The sequence below is a fragment of the Hemitrygon akajei genome, chromosome 2 (genome assembly GCF_048418815.1).
Source record: "Hemitrygon akajei chromosome 2, sHemAka1.3, whole genome shotgun sequence".
NCBI classification, from domain to species: domain Eukaryota; kingdom Metazoa; phylum Chordata; class Chondrichthyes; order Myliobatiformes; family Dasyatidae; genus Hemitrygon; species Hemitrygon akajei.
Window position 1 is genome coordinate 85552412 of NC_133125.1, and position 24407 is coordinate 85576818.

At 42.6% G+C, this 24407-nt stretch overlaps 1 protein-coding gene across 3 annotated transcripts in view; it reads right to left on the minus strand.

Annotated features, from left to right (window-relative positions):
* The window catches only part of LOC140714318 (contactin-associated protein-like 5), a 1338796-nt gene that overhangs the window by 148173 nt on the left and 1166216 nt on the right, over positions 1-24407 (minus strand). For 2 of the 3 annotated variants that reach the window (XM_073025479.1, XM_073025472.1), the window contains one exon: positions 5488-5621. In XM_073025479.1, coding sequence (XP_072881580.1) covers positions 5488-5621 — 134 coding nt within the window. Of the gene's footprint in view, positions 1-5487; positions 5622-20003; positions 20088-24407 lie in introns of those variants that run through there. The other variant, XM_073025488.1, reaches the window with a different exon arrangement.

Here is a 24407-nt window from a genome sequence, read left to right on the forward strand (position 1 = left end):
AAACAGATCTTGAATTCCATATCTGGCAAGGCTTCACTGATGTCCTCCTTGATATTCCAAAAAAACAACATACAGTATACATTAGATTTTGTTTAACAGATGACCTCTCAGTCACCTCCTATTGTCTCTCTGTTACACCAATATGTCTTATTCGTTTCACCGTGTACTGCATTGTTCCAATGAATTTAGCTTATCTCTCTTGGGAATCAGCAAAGGTGTAAGAATACATCCACTGGCCACTTCAGTAGGTAACTTCTGCACCTAAAAAAGTGGCCACTGGGTGTATGTTTGTCGTCTTCTACTGTTACAGACCATTCACTTCAAGTTTTGACATGCTGTGCATTCAGAGATACTCTTTGGTTCACCACTGTTGTAACATATGGTTATTTGAGTTACTGTCAACTTCCTGTTAGCTTGAACCTCCAACTTCTCTCATTGCCCACAGAACTACTGCTCCCTGGATGTTTTTTATTTTTGTTTTTTGCACTATTCTCTCTGTAAACTCTACAGACACTTGTGCATGAAAATCCCAGGAGATCAGCAATTTCTGAGATACTCAAACCACTCCATCTGGCACCAACCATCATTCCACAGTGAAAGTCACTTAGATCACATTTCTCCCCCATTCTGATGTTTGCTCTGAACGCTTTTATTCATTGAGCTGCTGCCACAAGTTTGGCTGATTAGGTATTTGCATTAATAGGTAGGTCAATATACCACCTAACCCCCCAAAAAATTGCAAAAATCGTTTTATGATTGTTTATTATACTATTTGATGTGGGGAACAACATATCAAAAGTTGGACAATTTTGACATGTGAAATTCTCCAAAAATGCCACCAAAAAGCAAGATGGCCACCAACAGGGAAACGTCAAAAATCTGTCTGATAGCCATCAAATTGTAAGTTTTTAAACCTGATGTTTTAATGAATGCCCTTTTTACCAATGTTTTTCAAACAACAGTATTTCCTGGAATGAAAGGTGCATTTGTACTGATGTCATGATGTCATCAATGACATAACCAAGGGACAACTACTGATGTCATGACACATAATGTGCTACCTTATGGCTTCTCAGATGCAGTCTTGTTCATCATCCTCTTCTATCACTGGATCATTTGTCATACTGTCACAGTTGCCATCTTGGCAATGCCCACATGCACTGGTGCATTCCAGCCCATGCTTTCTGCAGGTACACTTTAGTGTATTGCACCCTCCTGAACAGTTGCAGTGAATCATCTGAATAAGTACCTCTGGAGCAAGCCTTTTGTCTGTCATTGCTGGAACAAGTTTTTCCCCTTCTACCTTCCATCCCCACTCAGACGGCTCCATTTCATCACTACAGCCCATCTACTCCATAACCTGGCAGGAAACCTGCAGGGAGTGAAATTTACAGGCCGAGGTGGTTGGTGGCAGTCTTTCAGGCATGATGAAAGTCTTGGCTCTTGCAACTTTCTTGCAGAGCATATTGTATCTGATAGATGCCAGGGAGTTGTTCTGCTTTCCATTGAACAACGCCACCATTGCCCTACAGCTATTGGTTTCCACACCATCCTGACTTTGCTTTGGTGAACAGAATGCTTTCGAACAGTCTCTGATTCCCTTTCCTTTCTTGATGATTCTTTGGAACCCCAACTTCTTTCCGATCCCAAATACTCTGGACGTTGAGTCGCATCCAGTAAAAACATGGAGAAACAATAGATCATCATGCTGCTTCTCCGAGTATAATATCAAGGACTTTGATATTATAGGCATTTGATTTCACCTTGTCCGAGCGGAAATAGAGTTCAGTGCAGTTTGTTACCACTACATGGCAGAGCAAGAGTACGAGGAGATCTGTGTCTTCTCCTACGAGGGTGGTAGATTTGAAATCAGACATTGTGATGGCTGCTTTTGCAATCTCAACGTCAGCACCTCCTTCAGCTTGAATCACTTCACAGCCTCTCTGTCGCAAATGTTCAATGATGAGCTGGATAATTATCTGCTTGTTTGCCTCATTCGACAAGAAGTCCTCCTTTTTTCTAACAAATATTGTCGCCCCTGTAATGTTCACCTTGTTCACATTCCAATTTCTACTTCATCGCTAATGAGTACAGTCCGTTATGCTTGGCCCAACCCCATGAACATCAAACACTACAGTGGCTCTGGCATAGTGTTTAACAGTGAATGAGGCGTAGTCATCGGCAATTGAACTATAAGTGCACCCCTCTGTCTGTTTTAAGCGGTGCAGAAGTGATCCCCCATCTAGAGCATAGTGATCTGTCACTGGGACCATCTGTGTGACAGCATTGTTTGATTTGGAGGTGACATAGTTCTTTATTGCTTCTGCCAGTTGTGGCTAATCCAGCTGGCGCAAGATGTTCTTTGCTTCAAACAAAGATGTCGGATATGGACAGAGTTCATAGTTCATCACTTCATCTAGCCAGAGATCACCTGTCTGTGACACAACTAGGAACCGCTGGAATAACAACACTGGATCTATGGTACGGTCTTCAGCAACTTCGACTGCCCTGCTGGATGATAGTGTCTTGACCTTCGAACTCCTTTTGTGCGAATACGAGAAAATAGAGTATCCATCCATCTTCCTAACTATGTCATTTCCTATTGCAAACAGGTCATGTACATTGACATCCTCATTTGCATAAACCCCTGTGATGATGTTGCGCAATGATTTATCATCCGAAAGTGGCGTGAAACAGTCCAGTTTCAAGGTCAGCCTCATCTCTACTCACTCTGGAGGTGGACAACTCCTTATGTTGTTCACCTGTTGTAACTATTTGTGGTCAGTTTTTGCATGGCAAGGTTGTAAGAGGATGACAGTGGAAGAAATAGTCCAAACTGCTCTCTGGTGCTCTGACATCCCACTGCCTCGCGTTAGGCCCTCTTGTCCTCTTAGTGAGAGCATTAGTGTCTGTTCCATCACAAGATCAGAGCCAAGTCCAGCCTAGTATTGGCTGCTGTGTCAGTTTACATGGAACTCAGACTGGAACTTCTGATGAACCTCGGGGTTGTCATTCCAATGCATACATCTTCTGGAGATAGAGACGAGTCAGCTTCAGTTAATTCGGAATATCGGCAAGCAAGCTGACATGGCACTGAGATGCATCTCCCATGACCCCATTCGATCGGCCGCAGCAAGTGCCTTAGCAATCCCTACCATCTGCTGGTAGTTGACCCAGTGTGCTGGTTTTGGATGTCCTGCCAGTTCATCCTTTTTGAGAGTTACAGCTCTGTCAATCCTGCGAATGCAATCTGATTTCAACAATGACTCCAAGTTACTTGCGCCAGTCTTCATCAGCATGTACAGTCTCTCAAGTTCCTCCACTTGGTCTTGAAAACCAGGGTCATCCTCCATGATTTCAGCAACAATCTGACCTGTAAGGCACTGATCCACCAGCTTGTCCCCACAAAATGCTCGTTGCACCACCTTTCCACTCAACATGTGTACAACGACATTTTCACCATACACCGTCTCCAGGATATACTTAAGTCCACTGCCATCCCTCAAAATTCCGATGGCACCCAACAAATTCATGAAGGTATGGAAGCTCCCAAGCAATAACACCACATTTCTGATCGGGCTATCATCTGGAACAGCATTCGCTATTTCAGAAGCCCTCCAAGACAGCGGTTGAGCGAAGGTAATGATAGCCGGCATGTTGTGTTTTGACACAAGTTTGCATCGGTAATCCAGGATGGACAAGATACAGGTTTTGTCCCCTGGACTCATGTCAATCATTGGGAGAAAGAGTACCGAGGATTTCCCCAGATGCTCACACTCTTTGTGCAGTAAATGCCTTGCCAACTAGGTGTACTCTGGTGGAAGCTAGAGGACATTTCCCAGAAACCGTCAACTGTGCGGTCACAGGCGGACAAGAGTGGGAGGGGACATCATGAAATAATAGTTCATAGTTCTGGCAATAAAACACACCCTGCGGGTGTTGCCATTCACATTTTATACTACAATTATGGCACTACCATTGTTAGAAATAGTGAAACAGAGCAAAATAAGACAGCTATGGGTCCGATTTTTTTCATTGGTGGCCATTTTTTTAAACGTCAGATTCTTTTACTTTCCCGTGCTCCATTTCTGTTTAACTTTTGATATGTTGTTCAGTGTGTATGAAAGTCCAAGAATTGGCCATAAAACCTTTTTCTTGCAATTTTTTTGGGGTAGAGGTATTTTGACGCTATATTGACAGCATTATAATGAGCAAGTGTACAGGTTACCTAAAAAAATGGCCAGAGTGTATATCCTTGTTCTGTGACGCTAAACAAAATGCACAGCAGCAGCAGCCTGTTGTATCATGGTTGCAGAATGCAATTCCATTGAGGCAAACTGAATTTCCATCTCTTTTGCTTTTTGTTTTGCACTCTCATCTTCTCTACTGACCTACAGGTGGCCTACAGGGGAGATGTCATCTCTCTGACACAGTGGTGTCAAGAAAACAATCTCTCCCTCCATGTCGCAAAAACAAAGGAGCTAGTTGTAGACCACAGGAGGAACGCAGACAGGCTAAGCCCCTATTGACATCAATGGATCTGGAGTTGAGAGGGTCAACAGCTTTAAGTTCCTCAGCATACACATTAATGAGGACCTCACGTGGTCTGTACACACCAGCGCTGTGGTGAAAAAGGCACAATAGTGCTTCTTTCACCTCGGACGGTTGAGGAAGTTTGGAATGGGCCCCCAAATCCTAAGAACTTTGTACAGGGGCACAATTGAGAGCATCCTGACTGGCTGCATTACTGCAGGGTATGGGAACTGTAACCTCCTTTAATCGCAGGATTCTGCAGAGAGTGGTGCAGACAGCTCAGTGCAGCTGTAGTTGTGAACTTCCCATGATTCAGGACACTTACAAAGGCAGGTATGTAAAAAAGGCCCAAAGGATGATTGAGGACCCAAGTCATCCCAACCACAATCTATTTCGTCTACTCCCATCTGGGAAACAGTACCGTAGCATAAAAGCCAGGAACAACAGACTCCGGGACAGCTTCTTCCACTAGGCCATCAGACTGATTAACTCTCACTAATTTGAGTGTACTTCTATGTTACATTGACTGTTCTATTTATTATAAATTGCTATGATTGCTCATTGCACATTTAGATGGAGATGTAATGTAAACATTTTCACTCCTCATGTATGTGAAGGATGTATGAATGTAAGAAGTAAAGTCGATTAAATTCAAGTACAGTTTGCTTTCTTAGTTTTAACTGAAATCATAGAGTCATGGAGCACTATAACACAGAAACAAGTCCTTCAGCCCATTTACCATTTGCTGTACTATTATTATCCTGGTCCCCTTGACTTGCACCTGGACCACAGCCCTCCCAGCCATACTCTTATCCAAACTTCTCCTTTATTTTACAATTGAACTTGTAAGCTACCACTTCTGCTGGCAGCTTTTTCCACAGTCCCACCACCCTTCATGAAAATATTGTTACGTTCTCACTTTCCTTAGTGTAACTGAATGAGTAGGCACGTTACCTGAACATATATGTCTCTCCCTTCCCGATCAATTTTCACGCTGTGCAGTTGTCCATTTGCCAAACTTCTGCCATTGATGCTGACAATACTGGGATCCTTATTGTTATCCAGTTTGTACCTGATCTGTAGACTCCCTGAAACAAGAGAGGTTCATCGTCAGTCACAGGATATGAAAGTAAAAGTCAATGCTCCTCTTTTAGGATTGAATCTTTTAAAGACTTGTAAGAACAGGCACAAGGGAAGATCCAGCACAAGGAGAGCTGCCAATCTAACCAACTCCCTGCTGAAGATCTTCCACAATGATAAACACCACTAATTATGTTCTGTTAACACTATCATCTGTTGAAGCGGCCAATCTTTCTGCAGGTTGCGTAGAGATGGATCTGAATATAAGATAGGGAAGGGAGTATAGTCCGTGAGCCAGGACCCCAAATTTGGGCCACTGGTACCATCTGGGGGGAATAATTCTTATAGTGATTTTTGGCAAGGTTTACACCTCTAGTGCTAGAAAATATATGATAGCATTGCAGTGGTGGTAGCTTCCTTGCCTGCAAGAAGAACCTGGTGTGGACACTTGCAAGGCAAACAGATCCAGAGAATCAGACAATCCCAAGCTGGACTGGTTTTAAAATCAGAACCAGGGACCAAGAACCAATCTTACAAGATATTGTTGGGTATCTGACAACCATCAATTCACCAGCCACAGAGCTGACCACAGTATTTAAAATCCTGAACTAACCAGAGCTAATCAGGAAGGAACTTCATCAAGAAACAACTGTGGTAGTCATGGATTAAGCACTCTATGCAAAAGCCACTGAAATTGCCTGGAAGCACAAAGAGCACTTCTCCAACATTCTTCTCAGGATGGGGCCATTCCTTAGCCATCCTAGGAAAGCGATTTCGGGATGCTGGTCTGAAGGGCGTATGCACAGAGGCTGGAATTGTCACAGAGGGGTCCATCAATGGAGTCCTTGATGGTAAACACTACAGTCGTGTTCTCAGGGTCCACAAGTACATCTATGAAGCACTGATGAGACTCGCATGGGCAAAGTTCACACCATGGGTTAACGTTCCAGAGAGGAGTGGGATGATCAAATCATTCTTAGACCATGTGAACGACATGGCCAGTGACTTGAACCAAAAGAAGTTGAACAATCTGCTGCAAAGTCCACTCTTAGCTGAGCTGATAACCCTTTTGACAGACTTTCTGGAACACCTCCGTCACAACAATGAAGAGCTATCCACATTCTGGATATCATACATTGACATGGTAGAGAACGTAGTACTTGGGCTTCTGCGCGAAGGGGTCTGGGAGTTTCACCTCCATACTATAAGAACCATGATCCAATATAAGATTATTTTACTGAAACATTTAAGAAATTGAAGAAGCTTTGCAGCTGAGCAGATAAGCGGACTAAGAAAAAGAGGTCTTTTATTTTTTCACTCAGTTACAGTGAGAAGAGTGAAAACACAAAGATGATTTCAGTTAAAACTGAGAAAGTGAAAATTAAATACTTCTGATTGGATCATGAATACAAGGAAGTAGAAAGACTAGGTTAAAAAATGTTCAAACAAAAGATGCGATCTGTCACAATTTTCAATTTTGTTGAATGGCAGGGTGGGTAAAGGCCAAACTTCAAAGTAAATTTATTATCAAAATATGTGTGTGTGTGTGTGTGTGTGTGTGTGTGTGTGTGTGTGTGTGTGTGTGTGTGTGTGTGTGTGTGTGTGTGTGTGTGTGTGTGTGTGTGTGTGTGTGTGTGTGTGTGTGTGTGTGTAAATAAATCATATGCAAACTTGAGATTCATTTTTACAAGAATTTACAGAAAAAAAATTATGAAAAACTATTGAGAAGAGAGCATGGCTTGGATGCTGGGAGTCCTTGATGATGGATGCTGCATTCTCTTGGCAACAGTCCCGGTAAATGTGTCCAGTGGTGGGGAGTGCTTTGCCTGAGATTCTGTGGGAGGATGTGTGGCCTATAATTTTCCTGTTTCTTAATTGTATTTGGAACCATTCCATCCTCCCATGTGTTTGCTCTGTAGGAAGAAGGCTATTCCTTTGATGGGTCCAACTGGTGATGACAAGATGCTCGAGCAACCAACATCCTGCTGGATGAAATTTGCGGGTTGAATCTTATATGTTAGAGGTAAGGAATTTTTGATGTTTCAGGTCAAGACCCTACAATAGGATACTCTGTGCTTGTGCCCAATAATCATTTCCATTAGGATAGGCTGTAGTTTCTGGACCATCTGCCTTTTGGTGAAGTACCTAAGAAGGCAAGCAGAACTCCTTGGAATTTTGAATGTGCATCCACCACTTGGGATGTATCATATCACTTGGAACCCAACTCATCTCCAAGGTCAATGGAGTGTTTTATAAAATGTTAAAAATCTTGGCTTCAAAACCTAGAATTGTAAGAGCACAGAAGAAGGTCACTCAGCATATTGAAGTGAAAACTACTGGTCTCATTCCCCTGCTAATTATTTTCCCTCTCTGCCAATTGTTCTCAGGTCAAGAGAGTGGAAAGCTGAAGTTCCCAGGAGTGAACATTACCAGCTAATAGTCTGTCCTGCTCCAACCACATCAGTGACATGGCTATCGAAGCTCAGCAGTGCCTATCCTTCCTCAGGAGGCTAAAGAAATTTGCCATATCCCCTTTGACTCTGGCCCGTTTCTATCTATGCACCATAGGAAGCATCTTATCTGGATGCAGTATGGCTTGGTACAACAACTACTCTACTTATGCCTGCAAGAAACTACAGAGAGTTGTAGACACTGCTCAGTACATTACAGAAGCCCATCACACTCCATGGATTCTGACCATACCTCTCACTGCCTTGGTAAAGCAGACAATATAATCAAGGTCCTCAACATACTGACCATTCTCACTTCTCCCTCTCCCATCAGGCTGACTGAAAAAGAGAGAAAGTATGGTTCAACAGGCTCATGGACAATTTCTCTACCACTGTTATAGACTTCTGAATGGTCCCTTGTACCATTAGCTGAAGACTTGACCTGACAATTTACCTTGTTATGGTATTGCATCTTATTGTCTGCCTGCACTGCACTTTTTCTGTAACTGTAGCACTTTACCTTGTTCTTTATTATCATTTTTCCTTGTACTATATTAATATATTGTCATTAAATGATCTGTATGGATGGTAAGCCAAACTTTTTCACTGTAAGTCAGCATATGTAAAGTAATAAACCAATTTACAAATAAACAACCACCAATTTAAAGGCGTTGACTGACTCTGTTCCACCACCTTGAGGCATCTTGGAATGTTTTGCACTGTCGATATGCAGATTATTTTCAGAGTAAGTGGATACTTAATAACACACAAAGTCTCCTCAGAAAAAATGACTGGAGAGGAACACACACAAAATGCTGGAGGAACTCAGCAGGTCAGGCAGCATCTACGGAAAAGAATAAAGAGTAGATATTTCAGGCCGAGACCCTTTATTGGGCTGGCAAATGAACTAAAAGGCAGCTTATTCTTCACAACATCCACTGTCCTTCTCTCAATCTTCCATACAGAAAGTGTGATTAGTCCTACACAAGATACTTCAATCTTAACGCCTAGAGGAAAGGGTGAAGAGTCAATTTCGAACAAGGTTGAAGGCAATATCAGATGCATGACAACTTTGGCAGGGTCTGCAAGATATTACTTCCTACAAAGCGAAACCCAACAGTATGAATGGCAGTGTTGCTTCACTACCAGATGAACTCAGCGCCTTCTATGCCCGCTTTGAAAGGGAGAAAACAACTACAACTGTGAAGATCCCTGCTGCACCTGAGGACTCTGTGATCTCTGTCTCAGAGGCCAATTTTAGACTGCCTTTAAAGAGAATGGACCCTCGCAAGGCAGAAGGTCCCGATGGAGTACCTGGTAAGGCTCTGAAAGCCTGTGCCAACCAATTAGCTGGAGTATTCAAGGACATTTTTAACCTCTCACTGTTACGGGCAGAAGTTCCCACTTGCTTCAAAAAGGGAACCAATCATACCAGTGCCTGAGAAGAATAATGTAGGCTGCCTTAATGACTATTACCCGGTAGCACTCACATCGACAGTGATGAAATACTTTAAGATGTTGTTTATGACTAGACTGAACTCCTGCCTCAGCAAGGACCTGGACCCACTGCAATTTGCCTATTACCACAATAGGTCAACAACAGATGCAATCTCAATGGCTCTCCACATGGCTTTACACCACCTAGATAACAGAAACACCTATGTCAGGATGCTGTTCGTCAACTATAGCTCAGCATTTAATACCATCATTCCCACAATCCTGGTTGAGAGGTTGCAGAACCTGGGCCTCTGTACCTCCCTCTTCAATTGGATCCTCGACTTCCTAACCAGAGGACCCCAGTCTGTGTGGATTAGTGATAACATATCCTCCTTGCTGATGATTAACACTGGCGCACCTCAGGGGTCTGTGCTTAGCCCACTGCTCTACTCTCTGTATACACATGACTGTGTGGCTAGGCATAGCTCATATACCATCTATAAATTTGCTGATGATACAACCATTGTTGGTAGAATCTCAGGTGGTGATGAGAGGGCGTAAAGGAGTGAGATATGCCAACTAGTGGAGTGGTGCTGCAGCAACAACCTGGCACTCAACATCAGTAAGATGAAAGAGCTGATTGTGGACTTCAGGAAGGATGAGTCGAAGGAACACATACCAATCCCCCTAGAGGGATCAGAAGTGGAGAGAGTGAGCAGTTTCAAGTTCCTCAGTGTCAAGATCTCTGAGGATCTAACCTGGTCCCAACATATCAATGTAGTTATAAAGAAGGCATGACAGCGACTATACCTTATTAGAAGTTTGAGGAGATTTGGCATGTCAACAAATACACTCAAAAACATCTATAGTTGTAATGTGGAAGGCATTCTGACAGGCTGCATCACTGTCCGGTATGGAGGGGCTACTGCACAGGACCAAAAGAAACTGCAGAAGGTTGTAAATCTATTCAGCTCCATCTTGGGCACTAGCCTACAAAGTACCCAGGACATCTTTAGGGAGCACTGTCTGAGAAAGACTGCATCCATTATTAAGGACCTCCAGCACCCAGAGCATGCCCTTTTCTCACTGTTACCATCAGGTAGGAGGTACAGAAGCCTGAAGGCACACACTCGGCTATTCAGGAACAGCTTCCTCCCCTCTGCCATCCGATTCCTTTGGACACTACCTCACTATTTTTAATATACAGTATTTCTGTTTTTGTACATTCTTTTAAATCTACTTAATAAATGTAATTGAGTTACTTGTTTACTTATTATTATGTTTTATTTTATTTGTTATTATTATTTTTCTCTCTCTGCTAGATTATGTATTGTATTGAACTGCTGCTGCTAAGTTAACAAATTTCACATCACATGCCGGCGATAATAAACCTGATTCTGATTCTGATAGCTACAAATGGGCTATGAATACTCCCTCACCACCTACATTCTAAGACAACTTAAACATCAATAACTGCATCCAGTATAAAGCAGAACTGAGGATACGAACAGTTCCATTTCACGTGAGCGAGAATGAAAAGGCAACATTCAATTAACATGCATTTCTGGTATCGGGCACATGAGAATTCAAAAGGCCTTTGTCAGAATGCAAAAGGACAATCTGGAGCCTGTGTAAGGCCTGTACTCTCATGAGACCATATTCTGCTCTAACTCCTTCTGCAGGTAATACATGGTAGCGGTATAGAGAGCTACTGTCGGTAACATGGTGTCATGACAACCATAAGACATTAAAACATAGGAGCATAATTAGGCCATTCAGCACATCGAGTCTGCGTCATGGCTAATTTATTACCCCTCCATTCTCCTGTCTTCTCCCTGTAACCTTTGATGTCCTTACTAATCAAGAACCAATCAAACTTTGCATAAAATACACTCAATGATTTGACCTCCATAGCCATCTGTGACAATGAAGTCCCCTGTGCTTGAGAAATTTCTTCTCATCTCATATCTAAAGGGACATCCTTGTATTCTGAGTCTGTGCCCTCTGGTCCTAGACTCACTCACTCCAGGAAGCATCCTCTTCACATGCTCACCATCTAGGACATTCATTATTTGATAGGTTGCTATGAGATTCTCTTCATTCTTCTAACTCCAGTGAGTACAGGCCCAGAGCCATCAAATACTCCTCATATGTCAACCCCTTTATTCCGGGGATCATTCTCGTGAATTTTCTCTGGACCCTCTTCAATGTCAGCACATCTTTTCTCAGATAAGGAGCCCCAAACTGTTCACATTACTCCAGGATGTATATTGTATATATTCCTCTGACATTAAATGTACCTATTGAAGATATTAAAGTGCAATCTGACCAATGCCTTATAATATCTTGGCATTCAATTCTTGCTTTTATATTCTAGTCCTCTCAAAATGAAAGCTAACACTGAATTTGCCTTCCTTACCACTAGTTCAACCTGAAAGTTAACCTTTTAGGGATTCTGTATGAGGATTCCCATGTACCATTGCAACTATGATTTCAAAATTTGCTCCCCATTTAGATAATAGTCTACATCTTTGTTTCTTCCACCAAAGTGCATGACCATACTCTATTCTACACTGTATTCCATCTGCCACTTCTTCACCGATTCTCCTAATCTGTCTAACTCTTTCTGCAGATTCTCTCTTTCCTCAGCACAGCCTGCTCCTCCAACTAACATCATTCGAAAACTTGGCCACCTAGCAATCAATTCCATCATCTGAATTATTGATATATAACATAAAAAGTAGCAATCCCAAAACTGACCATTGTGTCACTGGCAGCTAACCAGAAAAGGTCCCCTTTATTCCCACTGCTTGCCTCCTGCCAGTCAGCCAATCTTCTGTCCATACTAGCAATACTTCTTCCCCATCACCATCAGATTTCTGAATGGACAATGAACGTGTGAACACTAGCTCAAGTTTAATTGTTATTCAACCATACATGCCAGCAAAGGAGAGTCAATGGAAATTGCTTACTTGGGCTTTCAGAAGACCTTTAATAAGGTGACACACATGAGACTGCTAAACAAGAGAAGAGCCCATAGTATTGCTAGTATGGCTGACTGGCAGGAGGCAAGCAGTGGGATAAATCCGTAACCGAAGCTTTTCCTCTTTGTTTTTACCCTCTGTCCACACTAAACGGTGTTTTTGTCTCCCGAAACCAGAGCTTTTCACTTTCCCACTTTCCACTTTCCACGAATACCCACTTTCCAGGGTGGGTATTTTTGAAAACGCTGCTCGGGCAGATCAGTGTGGACAGAGTAACTGGAGACTTTTGAAAATGCTGTCAGATGGCAGTGCGCTATTTCATTGTTTTCTTGAACGCAACCTAACAATTTCAGAACAGACGGCAACGAGACTGAAGCCAGAAGAGTTAGAAAGTACTCACCAAATACTTTGACCCATAACTTACTGAATAAATAAGTATACTCACTTTGTCCTGTTTTCTGTCCTTGCTCCTATGAAGGTGGTTTACCTATTTATGCAAGTACTTCTCTGACAATAGATGTGTAACAGCCTAATGTAATATTGTATGGAAATACAAGATAACACTGATGCAGACATGTTTTATATATTTAACAAGGGGCTTTATTAATGCAACAGAGTTAGTCATTATTTCAATGTTCATCGTCAGCCGGGTCAATCTGTCCGTGAACTCCCTGTCGGTTGCCTCCGTACGCTCCAGTATTTTTTGTTTTTTAGTTTTAAGTTCTCCTGCGCGAGAGCCAACAGCTGTCCATCGTTTTAAGGTTTTCTAGTCTGTAACTACACAAACGCGCACTTTTACGGCGAGATTCAACACCAAACATGTCGCTTGTTTTCGGTAGATGTGTCCTGCGCATGCGCAACAGGAGGAGATTCGCCGAAATCTCCGTTTCAGTGTGGATAGAGATATTTTCAAAAACGTAGTGTGGACGCTTATCGTTTTTACGCGAAACTGCCATTTACAAAATTATCCGGTCTAGTGTGGATGTAGCCTAAAAGCACATACTGCCAGGCTCAACAACAGATTATGTCTCACAGTTATCAGATTCTTGAATGGATCTCTTGTACAATCTACCAAGAAAGTAAACAACAATATAACCTTCACAATGAATTAAATAGGGGCCAATGAATCCTTTAAGTAATTTTTATGTTCCTCTGATCATTTGTCCTCCCCCTCAAAGGTACAAGATGGAATGGTACAGGAGAAAAAAGGGCAGTTTGTTTGTTGGGATGAGTTATCCAAATAGTTCCATACTCTTGATCTTCCCCCAAAGCCCTTTAAATCTTTGTTCCTTGAGTGCTTATCGAAATCTCTTTTGAAAGTGAGTATTGCAGCTGCCTCCACCAATCACCCAGGTGATACATCCTAGATCTCGAAAACTAACTGCACAAACACAAATTATCTCGCCCTGACATTAGCTGAAGGCTAAATTTCAGAAGCCTGTGTTCTTTGGATAGCTAAGCTAGTGTTACTGGGGTGTTGGAGTAAAGGAAGCTGAGATGCAACTTGATAGAGTATGAAAGACAAAGTTAGACCAGATAGCCAGTGTGTTTTCCCCAGGGCAGCAATGGCCAATACAAGACAACAGTTTTTTTAAGGTGAGTAATGTAAAGTTTAGGGAGGGATGCCAGAAGTAGTTTTTTATACAGAGAGCGGTGTGTACCTGGAACACACTACTGAGTTATGTGGTCAAGCTGATACATGAGGAGCATTTAAGAGACTCTTAGGTAGGTACATGGAGAAATTAAAAATAGACGGTTATGAGCTGTGCAAGAGGGAAGGGTTAGATTGGTTGTGGAGTAGGTTAAAGTCTGTATGGAATGTTTGGGTTTTCTCTGGGTGCGCTGGTTTCCTCCCACATTCCTAAGACGTACCATTTAGTAGGGTAATCAGTCATTGTAAACTGTCCTGTGATTAGGCTGGCATTAAACAGGTGGGTTCCTGGGCTCAAAGGGCCAGAGTGGGCTGTTCTGTGTGGTATCTCTACAGTCAGACAACAGAGTGGAGAAAAATGCCTGCACTGTGCTCTGCTCTCTCATTCGGTTAGCCCTATTTTATGTGCGAGATTGCTATTCTTAGAGCCAATGTTGTGGATCTACTAATGCCAAATTCAGTCATGGATAATCTCCAAGGTCAGAGGTGTTAATGAAAGATTATTGCATATTCGCACTAACAAAGAAGTGTGGTTTTGGTCCAAGCCTGGTCCAGAAGGTCTGGAAACAGGGAGGTGGATTGGAGAAGCAGGAGATAGAAGAATACAGTACAGGGCATCCACACACTGTACATCTACCTGTACCAGAGAGAGAGAGAGAGAGAGTTTATCCATCCACACACTGTACATCTACCTGTACCAGAGAGAGAGAGAGAGAGAGTTTATCCATCCACACACTGTACATCTACCTGTACCAGAGAGAGAGAGAGAGAGAGAGTTTATCCATCCACACACTGTACATCTACCTGTACCAGAGAGAGAGAGAGAGAGAGAGAGTTTATCCATCCACACACTGTACATCTACCTGTACCAGAGAGAGAGAGAGAATTTATCCATTCACACACAGTACATCTACCTGTACCAGAGAGAGAGAGAGAGAGAGAGTTTATCCATCCACACACTGTACATCTCCTGTACCAGAGAGAGAGTTTATCCATCCACACACTGTACATCTACCTGTACCAGAGAGAGAGTTTAACCATCCACACACTGTACATCTACCTGTACCAGAGAGAGAGTTTAACCATCCACATACTGTACATCTACCTGTAGCAAGGAGAGAGAGAGAGAGAGAGAGAGAGAGATATTGAACATTTGTAAGTGACAGATTTCTGTGGAACAGAAGGCCCTCCATTGGTCATGGTCAACTATGGATGTTGAGTTCTAGCTGTCTACGTTCAGTCAATACACAAGCCAGGGCAGTACAACATGGAGATCAAACTGCTGCCCATGCAGCAGGTAACCCCTCTCCAAGTGCCTGATGAACCCAACGGAATGGCAGAGACCAATACAGAGCATCAGTGGCATCGCAGGAGTTGCCAGTCAGTGTAGACTGCCTCAGGGATTCCAGCTCTGGATCTTTCCAGACTTTACTCCTGAAGCCTTCGCCGTGAGTGGGTATAGCTGCAAATTTGAGATCAGAGTTCTCCTTCTCCTAGACGAACTGCAGGACTGCTTTGAATCGGTGGACTGGAATATATTCAGGGATCATCTTTCAGCCTGAATGAAAATGCTGAATTTGTCCTTCTCCTTAATGAGGTGCTAACCATGACTGATGAGTCCCATCTGCTGTAGCAACTGGTTTTAAGGTGCCAGTAACTCACCTTTACCCCTTCTCCTGACAGTGCAAACAGTTCCACTGAGTTTAGTAGCTAAGCCACACATGAAGGCCAAGAGTTGGACTTGGTTGTCAGAGGCTTTTGAGACACACACCATTGGGAGCATTTAATTCATCCCCACTACACCCCTCCCCCACCTATGACAAACTTAGGGGACAATAATCTCACAAATTTCCCCATTATATTCCATCCTACTCATTCACTCAGATTGTCCACATCTACTTCTTTACATCCTCCTCAATACTCACAATCCCCATCCCACCAGGAAGCTTGGTAAAACGAGATTTCACCCCTCTGGGAAAAGTTGGTGCTGGAACACCAATCCCAATGGTGTCTCATCTGCTGCAGCTTGGCCATCAAGAATGAGCCATTTATTCGCAGAGTAACATATACAAAATGCTGGAGGAACTCAGCAGGTCAGACATGACCTATGGAAAGGAGTAAACAGTTGATGTTTTGCGCTGAAACCCTGCATCAGGTCTGGGAAGAAAGGGGGAAGAGAAGGTGTGCACGTTAGAAGGTGAAGTCAGGTGAGTGGAAGGCATGAGAGTGGGGAGGGGGAATGAAGTGGAAAACTGGGAGGTGACAGGTGGAAAAGGTAAAGGTCTGAAGAAGAAGGAACCTGACAGTAAAGGAGCATAGACCATGGGAAGCAGGAAGGGCACCTGGGGGGTGGGAAGGTGAGGAGAAGAGGGGAGCCAGAGCGGGAAATGGAATACGAGGGATGGGGGAAGGAGAGAGAATTACAGGAAGTTAGAGATACTGACACTTAACCTATCAGATTGGAGGCTACCCAGACAAACGATTAGATGTTGCTCCTCCAATTTGAGAATGGCCACATTGCGGCAGTAGATGGATCCCTGGACTGCCACATCCGAATGGGAATGGAGATCGGATTACAATGATTAACTACTGGGAAATCCTGATTGTTGTGGACAGATTGAAGGAGCTCGACAAAGCATTTCTCCGACCACAAGTATGTTTATTCTAGGTCTCTGCTTTCTGTTGAAAGGCCAGCTATCGATATTGCACCCAGTTCTATGGTCTATCTTTGTTACCCATTTGTCTGTGATGTACCCTGTAAAAAGCTTTTCAGAAATCCTAGGGCTCTCCCATATCCATTCCACTACTCAGACCTCCAAAGCCTGATTAGCTAAGCTTGATTTTCCATTTATTAAGCCCCATTGTTTCTACTTGTTCATTTGTTATGTGCCATGTTGTATGACATGGGCAGTCACAATCTTTCCATGACCATGACTGATCTTGGTAAATTTGTCTACAGAAGTGTTTTGCCATTTCCCTCTTCTGTGCAGAGTCTTTACAAGATGGGTGACCCCTGCCATTACCAATACTCTTCAGAGATTGTCTGCCTGGAGTCAGTGGTTGCATATCCTGGGTTGTACTGTGCATCAGCTACTCATACGACCACCCACCACCTGCTCCTATGGCTTCATGTGGCCCTCATCGGGGGGGGGGGGGGGGGAGGTATAGGAAAGTGAGTTCTACACCTTGCCCAGGGTGACCTGCAAGCTAACGGAGGGAATGAGCACCTTACATCTCCTTTAGACGAGATGTATCTCCACCCCGTCACCTATATTTCTGCTCAGACCCAATAGTTTTTATCAGGGTGCACTGTTATTACACCCTTCATTACAAATTACAGCATTTTTGCTACTAGTTATGCTTTATTAGCAGGTTGATAGTTCCTTGTTTCTTTCCCTCTTATATGAAATTAGTGAAGTCACATTTGCTGCACTACAATACATGGGAACAAGCCCAAAGTCTACAGTAAATGGGAAGATAATAATTAGAGCATCCATTATCTCTAAAGCCACCTCACAATTAACTTACTTAAATTAATTAAAATATACAGAGCAATTAAAATAATGTCAAAGAAAACAAATTATTTACTTTTATGGAGAGCATGACTTCCCTTTTCAAATAAATTGATTATTTTGGCTGGGCTGTCTTTGGCTCATATGAATTTGAGGGACCAGGTATGAAAGCATTCCCAACTCTCTCAGCTCTCTAAGATTAAAGGTAAGGATTAGACTAGCTTTTTTCGTGTGACATGTTCATTGAAACATACCGTGAAATGTGGCATTTGCGTCAATGACAACACAGTCCAAGGATGTGCTGGGGCAGCTCGCAGGTGTCGGCATGCTTCCGGCGCCAATATGGCAAGCCCACATCTTACTAGCCCCAACCTGTACGCCTTTGGAATGTCAGAAGAAACCAGAGCACCTGGAGGAAACCCTCATGGTCACAGGGAGATACATGCAGTCTCCTTACAGATAGCAGTGGGAATTGAATCCCGGTGATTGTCGTTGCAAGCTATTACGCCAACTGCTACACTACCTGTATGTCCGGAGTCCACCACTATTAAGTCCAATAGCACAGTGGGAGACCAAATCCACTGCATTCTGACCTTGTGTTCGCTCTGCATTTCTGCACTGCTACGCATTGGCAAGTTCAGAACACATTAGCAAGGGCAGTTCCTGTTCTCTACAACATTGGAGATTTTTTATTTGAAGAGCCCCATCTTTGCTCTTGTCAATTCAAATTCAAATGTAAAGTCAGGTTTATTGTCATATGCACAAGTGCAATAAAAACATTTAGGTACAGCAGTACAACAGGCACCAAGTATCAGACAAACAGTATTCACACAAAAAAATAATTAACATAAATTATGCACAATATTTTAAAAGAAAGAACCCAATTAAAACAAACAAAATTTGAAGTGTAATGTATCGCAAAGTTGTCGTAGTGTTACTGTACTGAGGTACTGTGCACTTTAATTCAAGAACTGAATGGATGAACTGAAGCAGCTGTTTTGAACCTGGTTGTCTGTGACCTCAGCTTCTGTATCTCCCGCCAAATGGTAGGTGGCATGGGCCAGGAAATGGGTCTCTTTGATGATAGATGTTGCCTTCTTAAGGCAGTGCTTCTTGTAGATAACACCAGTGATGGGGATACGTTTAGGATGTGCAATAGAGTCAAAGTGCATTACAGCTCAGAAGCAAGCCCTTCAGCCCATCTAGTGCAGGCCTAAACTTCTGTCTAGTCCCTTCTATATACACCTGAACCATAGACCTATATATCCCTCCCATCCATACACCCATCCAAACTTCTCTTAAATGTTACGCTTGAGCCCATATCTCACACTTCTGACAGTTCATTCCACACTCTCACCACGTTCTGAGTGAAGGAAGATTCCCCTTAAATATTTCGCCTTTTACCCTTAACCCATGACCTCTAATTCTAGGCTCACCAACATGAGGCAGGGGAAGCCCACATACATTAACCCTACCTACACCTGTCATAATATTTTTATACCAAGTTCTAATGCATTCAAGGTTCGGATTAATAACCATAAGGAACACAAACAGAATGCTGCAGGAACTCATTAGGTCAGGCAGCATCTATGGAGAGGAAGGAACAGTTGATGTTTCAAGCCAAGATCATTCATTAGGATTGGTTCTGACCCCTGCCCGCTACCTTTTCAATCCAGGTGAAGGGTATCAGCCCAAAACATCAACTGTTTATTTTGTGTGTGTTACTTAAGATATCCAGGTTTTGGAGAATATCTTGTGTTAATAGTCTCAAAGCTCTCTCTGCAATGAATTTTCAGTGTTCTGATTAGCCCAATAGCACAAGGTTAACCCACCGCTGATTTACTTGTTCCCTGCTCCAGTTAAGGCATATCAACAATTGCCACCAGACAAAAGACAAAGTTCAAAGTTCAAAGTACATTTATTAGCAAAGTATGTACAGTATACCATATACAATCTCGAGATTTGTCTCCTTGCAGGGAGCCACAAACAAAGAAAGACAATAGAATCCATGAAAAGCCCCACACAAGATGTGGAAAAAGAACAAATTGTGTAAACAATAACAAAAGTAAACAGATAATGCAGAGTCCCAGGAGCCAGTACAGTGCTGCACCCAGTGGAATCAGTTCAGTGCTGAGATGAGTAAAGCCTCACAGAATAGTGAGCTGAACACCAGTTTGTCCTTTGCACTCAGTCTCAATCTTTTTAATCAGGCTCAGCAAATTAATCAGTTGGTTCATTTTCCACTCTCGGGCCCGTGCACCACCATTTCAATCCAACCCGAAGTGTCAAACTAGCCTGAAGTCCACTCCAGCAATGGCCACCACGGCCGAACCTGCATTCTCGAGAATCCAGTTTGCCGAAAGTTTTAGGATACTGCACAAACACCAGGTCTTAGATGGTTCAAAAGCACAACTCTCAAAGGGAAGTTACAAGCTGCAGACTGTAGTAATTGTAGTCCAGAAAAAGCATATAAAGGTAGAATAGTTAGTAATTTTGTTAGCTGTTGCAAAGCACCCCAATATCTCGCCAGCTTAGTCAATCCAAACTATGCACAGAAACAAGCAGGCTGAGAGATATGAGAAACTGTAGACACTTAAGTTGTGCTCCACAGTGCTGACACTCTCTTGCATTGAAGCTTTATACGATTTTATTTACAATCCCAGAAAGCTTTGTTGAAGGGTATACGATTTCTTACATAGTCCCGTCACATCATTAATCTCACTGATCATTACTGTTCTGTCATTATGGGCCACACCATATGGTGCACTGGGGCTGAGGAAAATTGTTCAGTTGTCATCTGTCTTGTTGATTCTTTGTCCCAATTCTCACTTCAGTCTGTAAGACTGAGTACTCTCACAAAACCTTCCAAATGAATTCTCCTTTGACAGTACTGAACTGAGCTCCCAGTCGGTACATTTGAATATAAGCAATTTTTGTACAATTTTCCCCTGGGTTTATCAGCTCCTGTGAATACAATTTTTATTATCTAGGGCAAATATACTTTCTCCATTTTGTCCCAGTCCTTGCTATCACTCTAGCCTAGTTCCAGCTCCCAATGCAGCCTTCAATCTCTGTTCGACAAGTGGCCATTCATGCAATTGTAGTTCTGCTCTTTTTGCCAAGCCTGTTGTTATACTTCCAGCTTCCTGGAATGTTTCCAGCCTTTCCTGATGTCTCCAGCCTTTTTGTATAGTTCTAATTCCCTGTTTCAGTTCTGGTCTTGATAAAAGTTCCAGCCGGTGTTATACTTCAAGCTTAGAGTCATGGTTGTATGCCATTGTTCCTGTTTGAAGTTTCTGTGACAGTTCACACAACTTTTCTATTAATGCAGATCTAGAACTTTACTGTTCTCTGTTTCTGTTGCAGTTTGGTATGGAAACACCAATGCTCAAGGACAGAAAAGCATATAAAAACTGGTGAATACAGCCAGTCCATTACAGGAAAAGCCCGTGGAGGAGCAACACCTTAAATTCTATCTGGGTAGCCTCCAAACTGATGGCATGAATATTGGTAAAGGACTTTTTCCCTCCCACTCCCCTCCTTTTTTCTTCCCCACTCTGGCCTCTCAGCTCTTCTCATCTGCCTATCACCTGCCTCTGGTGCCCCTTCTCCTATGGTCCACTCTCCTCTCCTATCAGATTCCTTCATCTCCACCTTTTACCTTTCCCACCCACCTGGCTTCATCCATCACTTTCCAGCTATTCTTCTTCCCCTCACTCCACCTTTTTATTCTGGCATCATCCTCCTTCCCTTCCAGTACTGAAGAAAAGTCTTGGCTCCAGATGTCTACTGTTTGATCATTCCATAAAGACTGAGCTCCTCCACCTTTTTGTGTATGATGCATTGAGCACATCTAGCAGGAGCGCTACCACAAGAAAGCAGCATCCATCACCAAGAACACTTGACATCTAGGTTATGCTCTTTTTTCACGGCTGCCATCAGGAAGGATGTACAGGAGCCTGAGTTTCCACACTACCAGGTTCAGGAACAATTATTACTCTTCAACCATCGGGTTCCTGAACCAACGTGGATAACTTCACTCACGCCAACTCTAAACTGATTTCACAATCTATGCTCTCACTTCCAAGGACTCATGTTCTCAGTATTAACTATTTACTTTTATTTGTATTTGCACAGTTTGCCTTCTTTTGCACATTAGTTGTTGGTCATTCTTTGTGTGTAATTTTTCAATGATTCCATTCTATTCCTTTGTTCTACAGTGAATGCCTGCAAGAAAATAAATCTTAGGGTAGTATACAGTGACATACTGTATATATACTAATGACACTTCAAGCTGATGTTACAGTTGTTGCCCTTTATTACAGTCTAGCCATTTGTTCCAGCCTGGCCTTCTATTACTCTCCCAGAGCTGTACAGGAAGGTAGAACAGCAACGGAACTATAACATAATAGCATTTCCTTTTGCTTTGGAAAAGCAGCAGAAGGTTCCTCAAATCCCAGACCTTCGCTTTTCTCACTCGTTCCTTCATGCCTACGAAAGCCTAAAAGCATGCATCACTCTTCCCAAGGACAGCTTCCATCTGACTATTGAGAAACAGGCCCCCCCGATTTAACACTAGCCTAATCACAAGACAATTTACAATGACCAATTAACCTCCTAACCATCTTTGAGAGGAAACCAGAGCACCTGCAGAAACCCCACATATTCCACGTGAATAATGTACAGACTCCTTACAGATGACAGTTGAATTGAACTCCGATGCCCCAAGCTGTAATAGTGAGATACTAGATGCTCTGCTATTGTGGTATCCATCATTATTACTACTATATGACTATTAAACAAACCTCTTGTATAATAAGATGGACTCTTGACGTCATAATCTACATCCATAAGACCATAATACCATGAGACATACGAGCAGAATTAGGCCACTTGATCCGTCGAGTCTGCTCCACCATTCAATCATGGCTGATCCTTTTTACCCCTCCTCAGCCCCACTCCCTGGCATTCTCAACATTACCTTTGATGCCAGGCCCAATCAAGAACTTATCAATCTCTGCCTTAAAAGCACTCAACAACCTATCTCCACAGCTGCCTGTGGTAACAAATTCCACAAATTCACCACCTTCTGTCTAAAGAAATTTCTCCACATTTCTGTTTTAAATGGATACCCCTCATTCTTGAGGTTGTGCCCTCTTGACCTTTACTCCTCCACCAGGGGAAACATTCTTTCCACATCTACTCTGTCTTGGCCTTTCTACATTTGAAAGGTTTCAATGAGATCCCTCCTCATCCTTCTAAATTCTAGGGAATACAGGGCTAGAGACATCAAACGTTCCTCATATGATAGCGCTGCCATTCCTGGGATCATCCTTGTGAACCTTCTCTGATCTCCCTCCAATGCCAGCACACCTTTTCTTAGATGAGGAGCCCAAAACTGTTCACAATACTCAAGGTGAGGCCTCACCAGTGCTTTATAAAGCCTCAGCATCACATCCCTGTTCTTGTATTCTAGACATCTTGAAATGAATGCTAACATTGCATTTGCCTTCCTCACCACTGACTCAATGTGCAAGTTAACCTTTAGGGTGTTCTGCATAAGGACTCCCAAGTCCCTTTGCATCTCAGATTTTTGGATTTTCTCCCTGCTTAGAAAATAGTCTGCACATTTATGTCTACTACAAAAGTGAAAGACCATGCATTTTCCAACATTGTATTTCATTTGCCACTTTCTTGCTCATTGTCCTAATCTGTCTAAGTCCTCCATAGCTGACCTGCTTCCTCAACACTTCCTTCCCCTCCACTAATCATCTGCAAACTTAACAACAAAGCCATCTATTCCATCATCTAAATCATTGATATACAGCATAAAAAGAAGCGGTCCCAACATCAACCCCTGCAGAACACCAGTTGTCACTGCCTCCTACCAATCAGCCAATGCTCTGACCATGCCAGCAACTTCGTTATAGCCTTGTACCCAACTGTCATCCTGCTCTGCTCTTTCTCTGTCACTGCAACTCTATATTCTGCATTCTGTTACCAATATTCCCTTGTATTACCTCAAAGTACTGATGTGATGAAATGATCTCTGTGAATGGCCTGAGACGCAAAAATTAAAGTTCAAAGTAAATTAATTAGGAAAGTACTGTGCATATACAACACTGAGATCATCTGCCTGTGCGCATACACAGCAAATCTATAGAATAATAACGTAACAGAATCAGTGAAAGACCACCTGAAAGTGAAAGACCAGTGAAAGACACTGGTGTTCAACCAGAGTGCAGAAGACAACAAACTGGAAATACAAAAATAAGGAATAATAATAATAAATCAATATAAATAAGCAATAAATACCAAGACCATGAGATGGGAAGTCCTTGAAAGTGAGCAATTGGTTGTCAGAAAGTTTCAGTGATGGAGCAAGTGAAGTTGAGTGAAGTTATCCCCTTTGGTTCAAGAGCATAATGGTTGAGGAACAGTAACTGTTCTTGAACCTGGTGGTGTGAGTCCTGAGGCTCTTGTACCTTCTTGCTGATGGCAGCAGTGAGAAGAGGTAGGATTCACTGATGTCCTGCAACATCGTTTCATGTAGATGTACTCAATGATTGGGAAGGCTTTACCAGGCAATATTCACTACATTTTATAGGATATTTTATTCAACAGTGTTTATTCAGTGTTTCCATACCAGGCTCTGATGCAGTCAATATACTCTCCACTACACATCTCTAGAAGTTTGTCAAAGTTTTAGATGCCAGATTAATTCTTAGAAAACACAGAAACATAGAAAACCTACAGCACA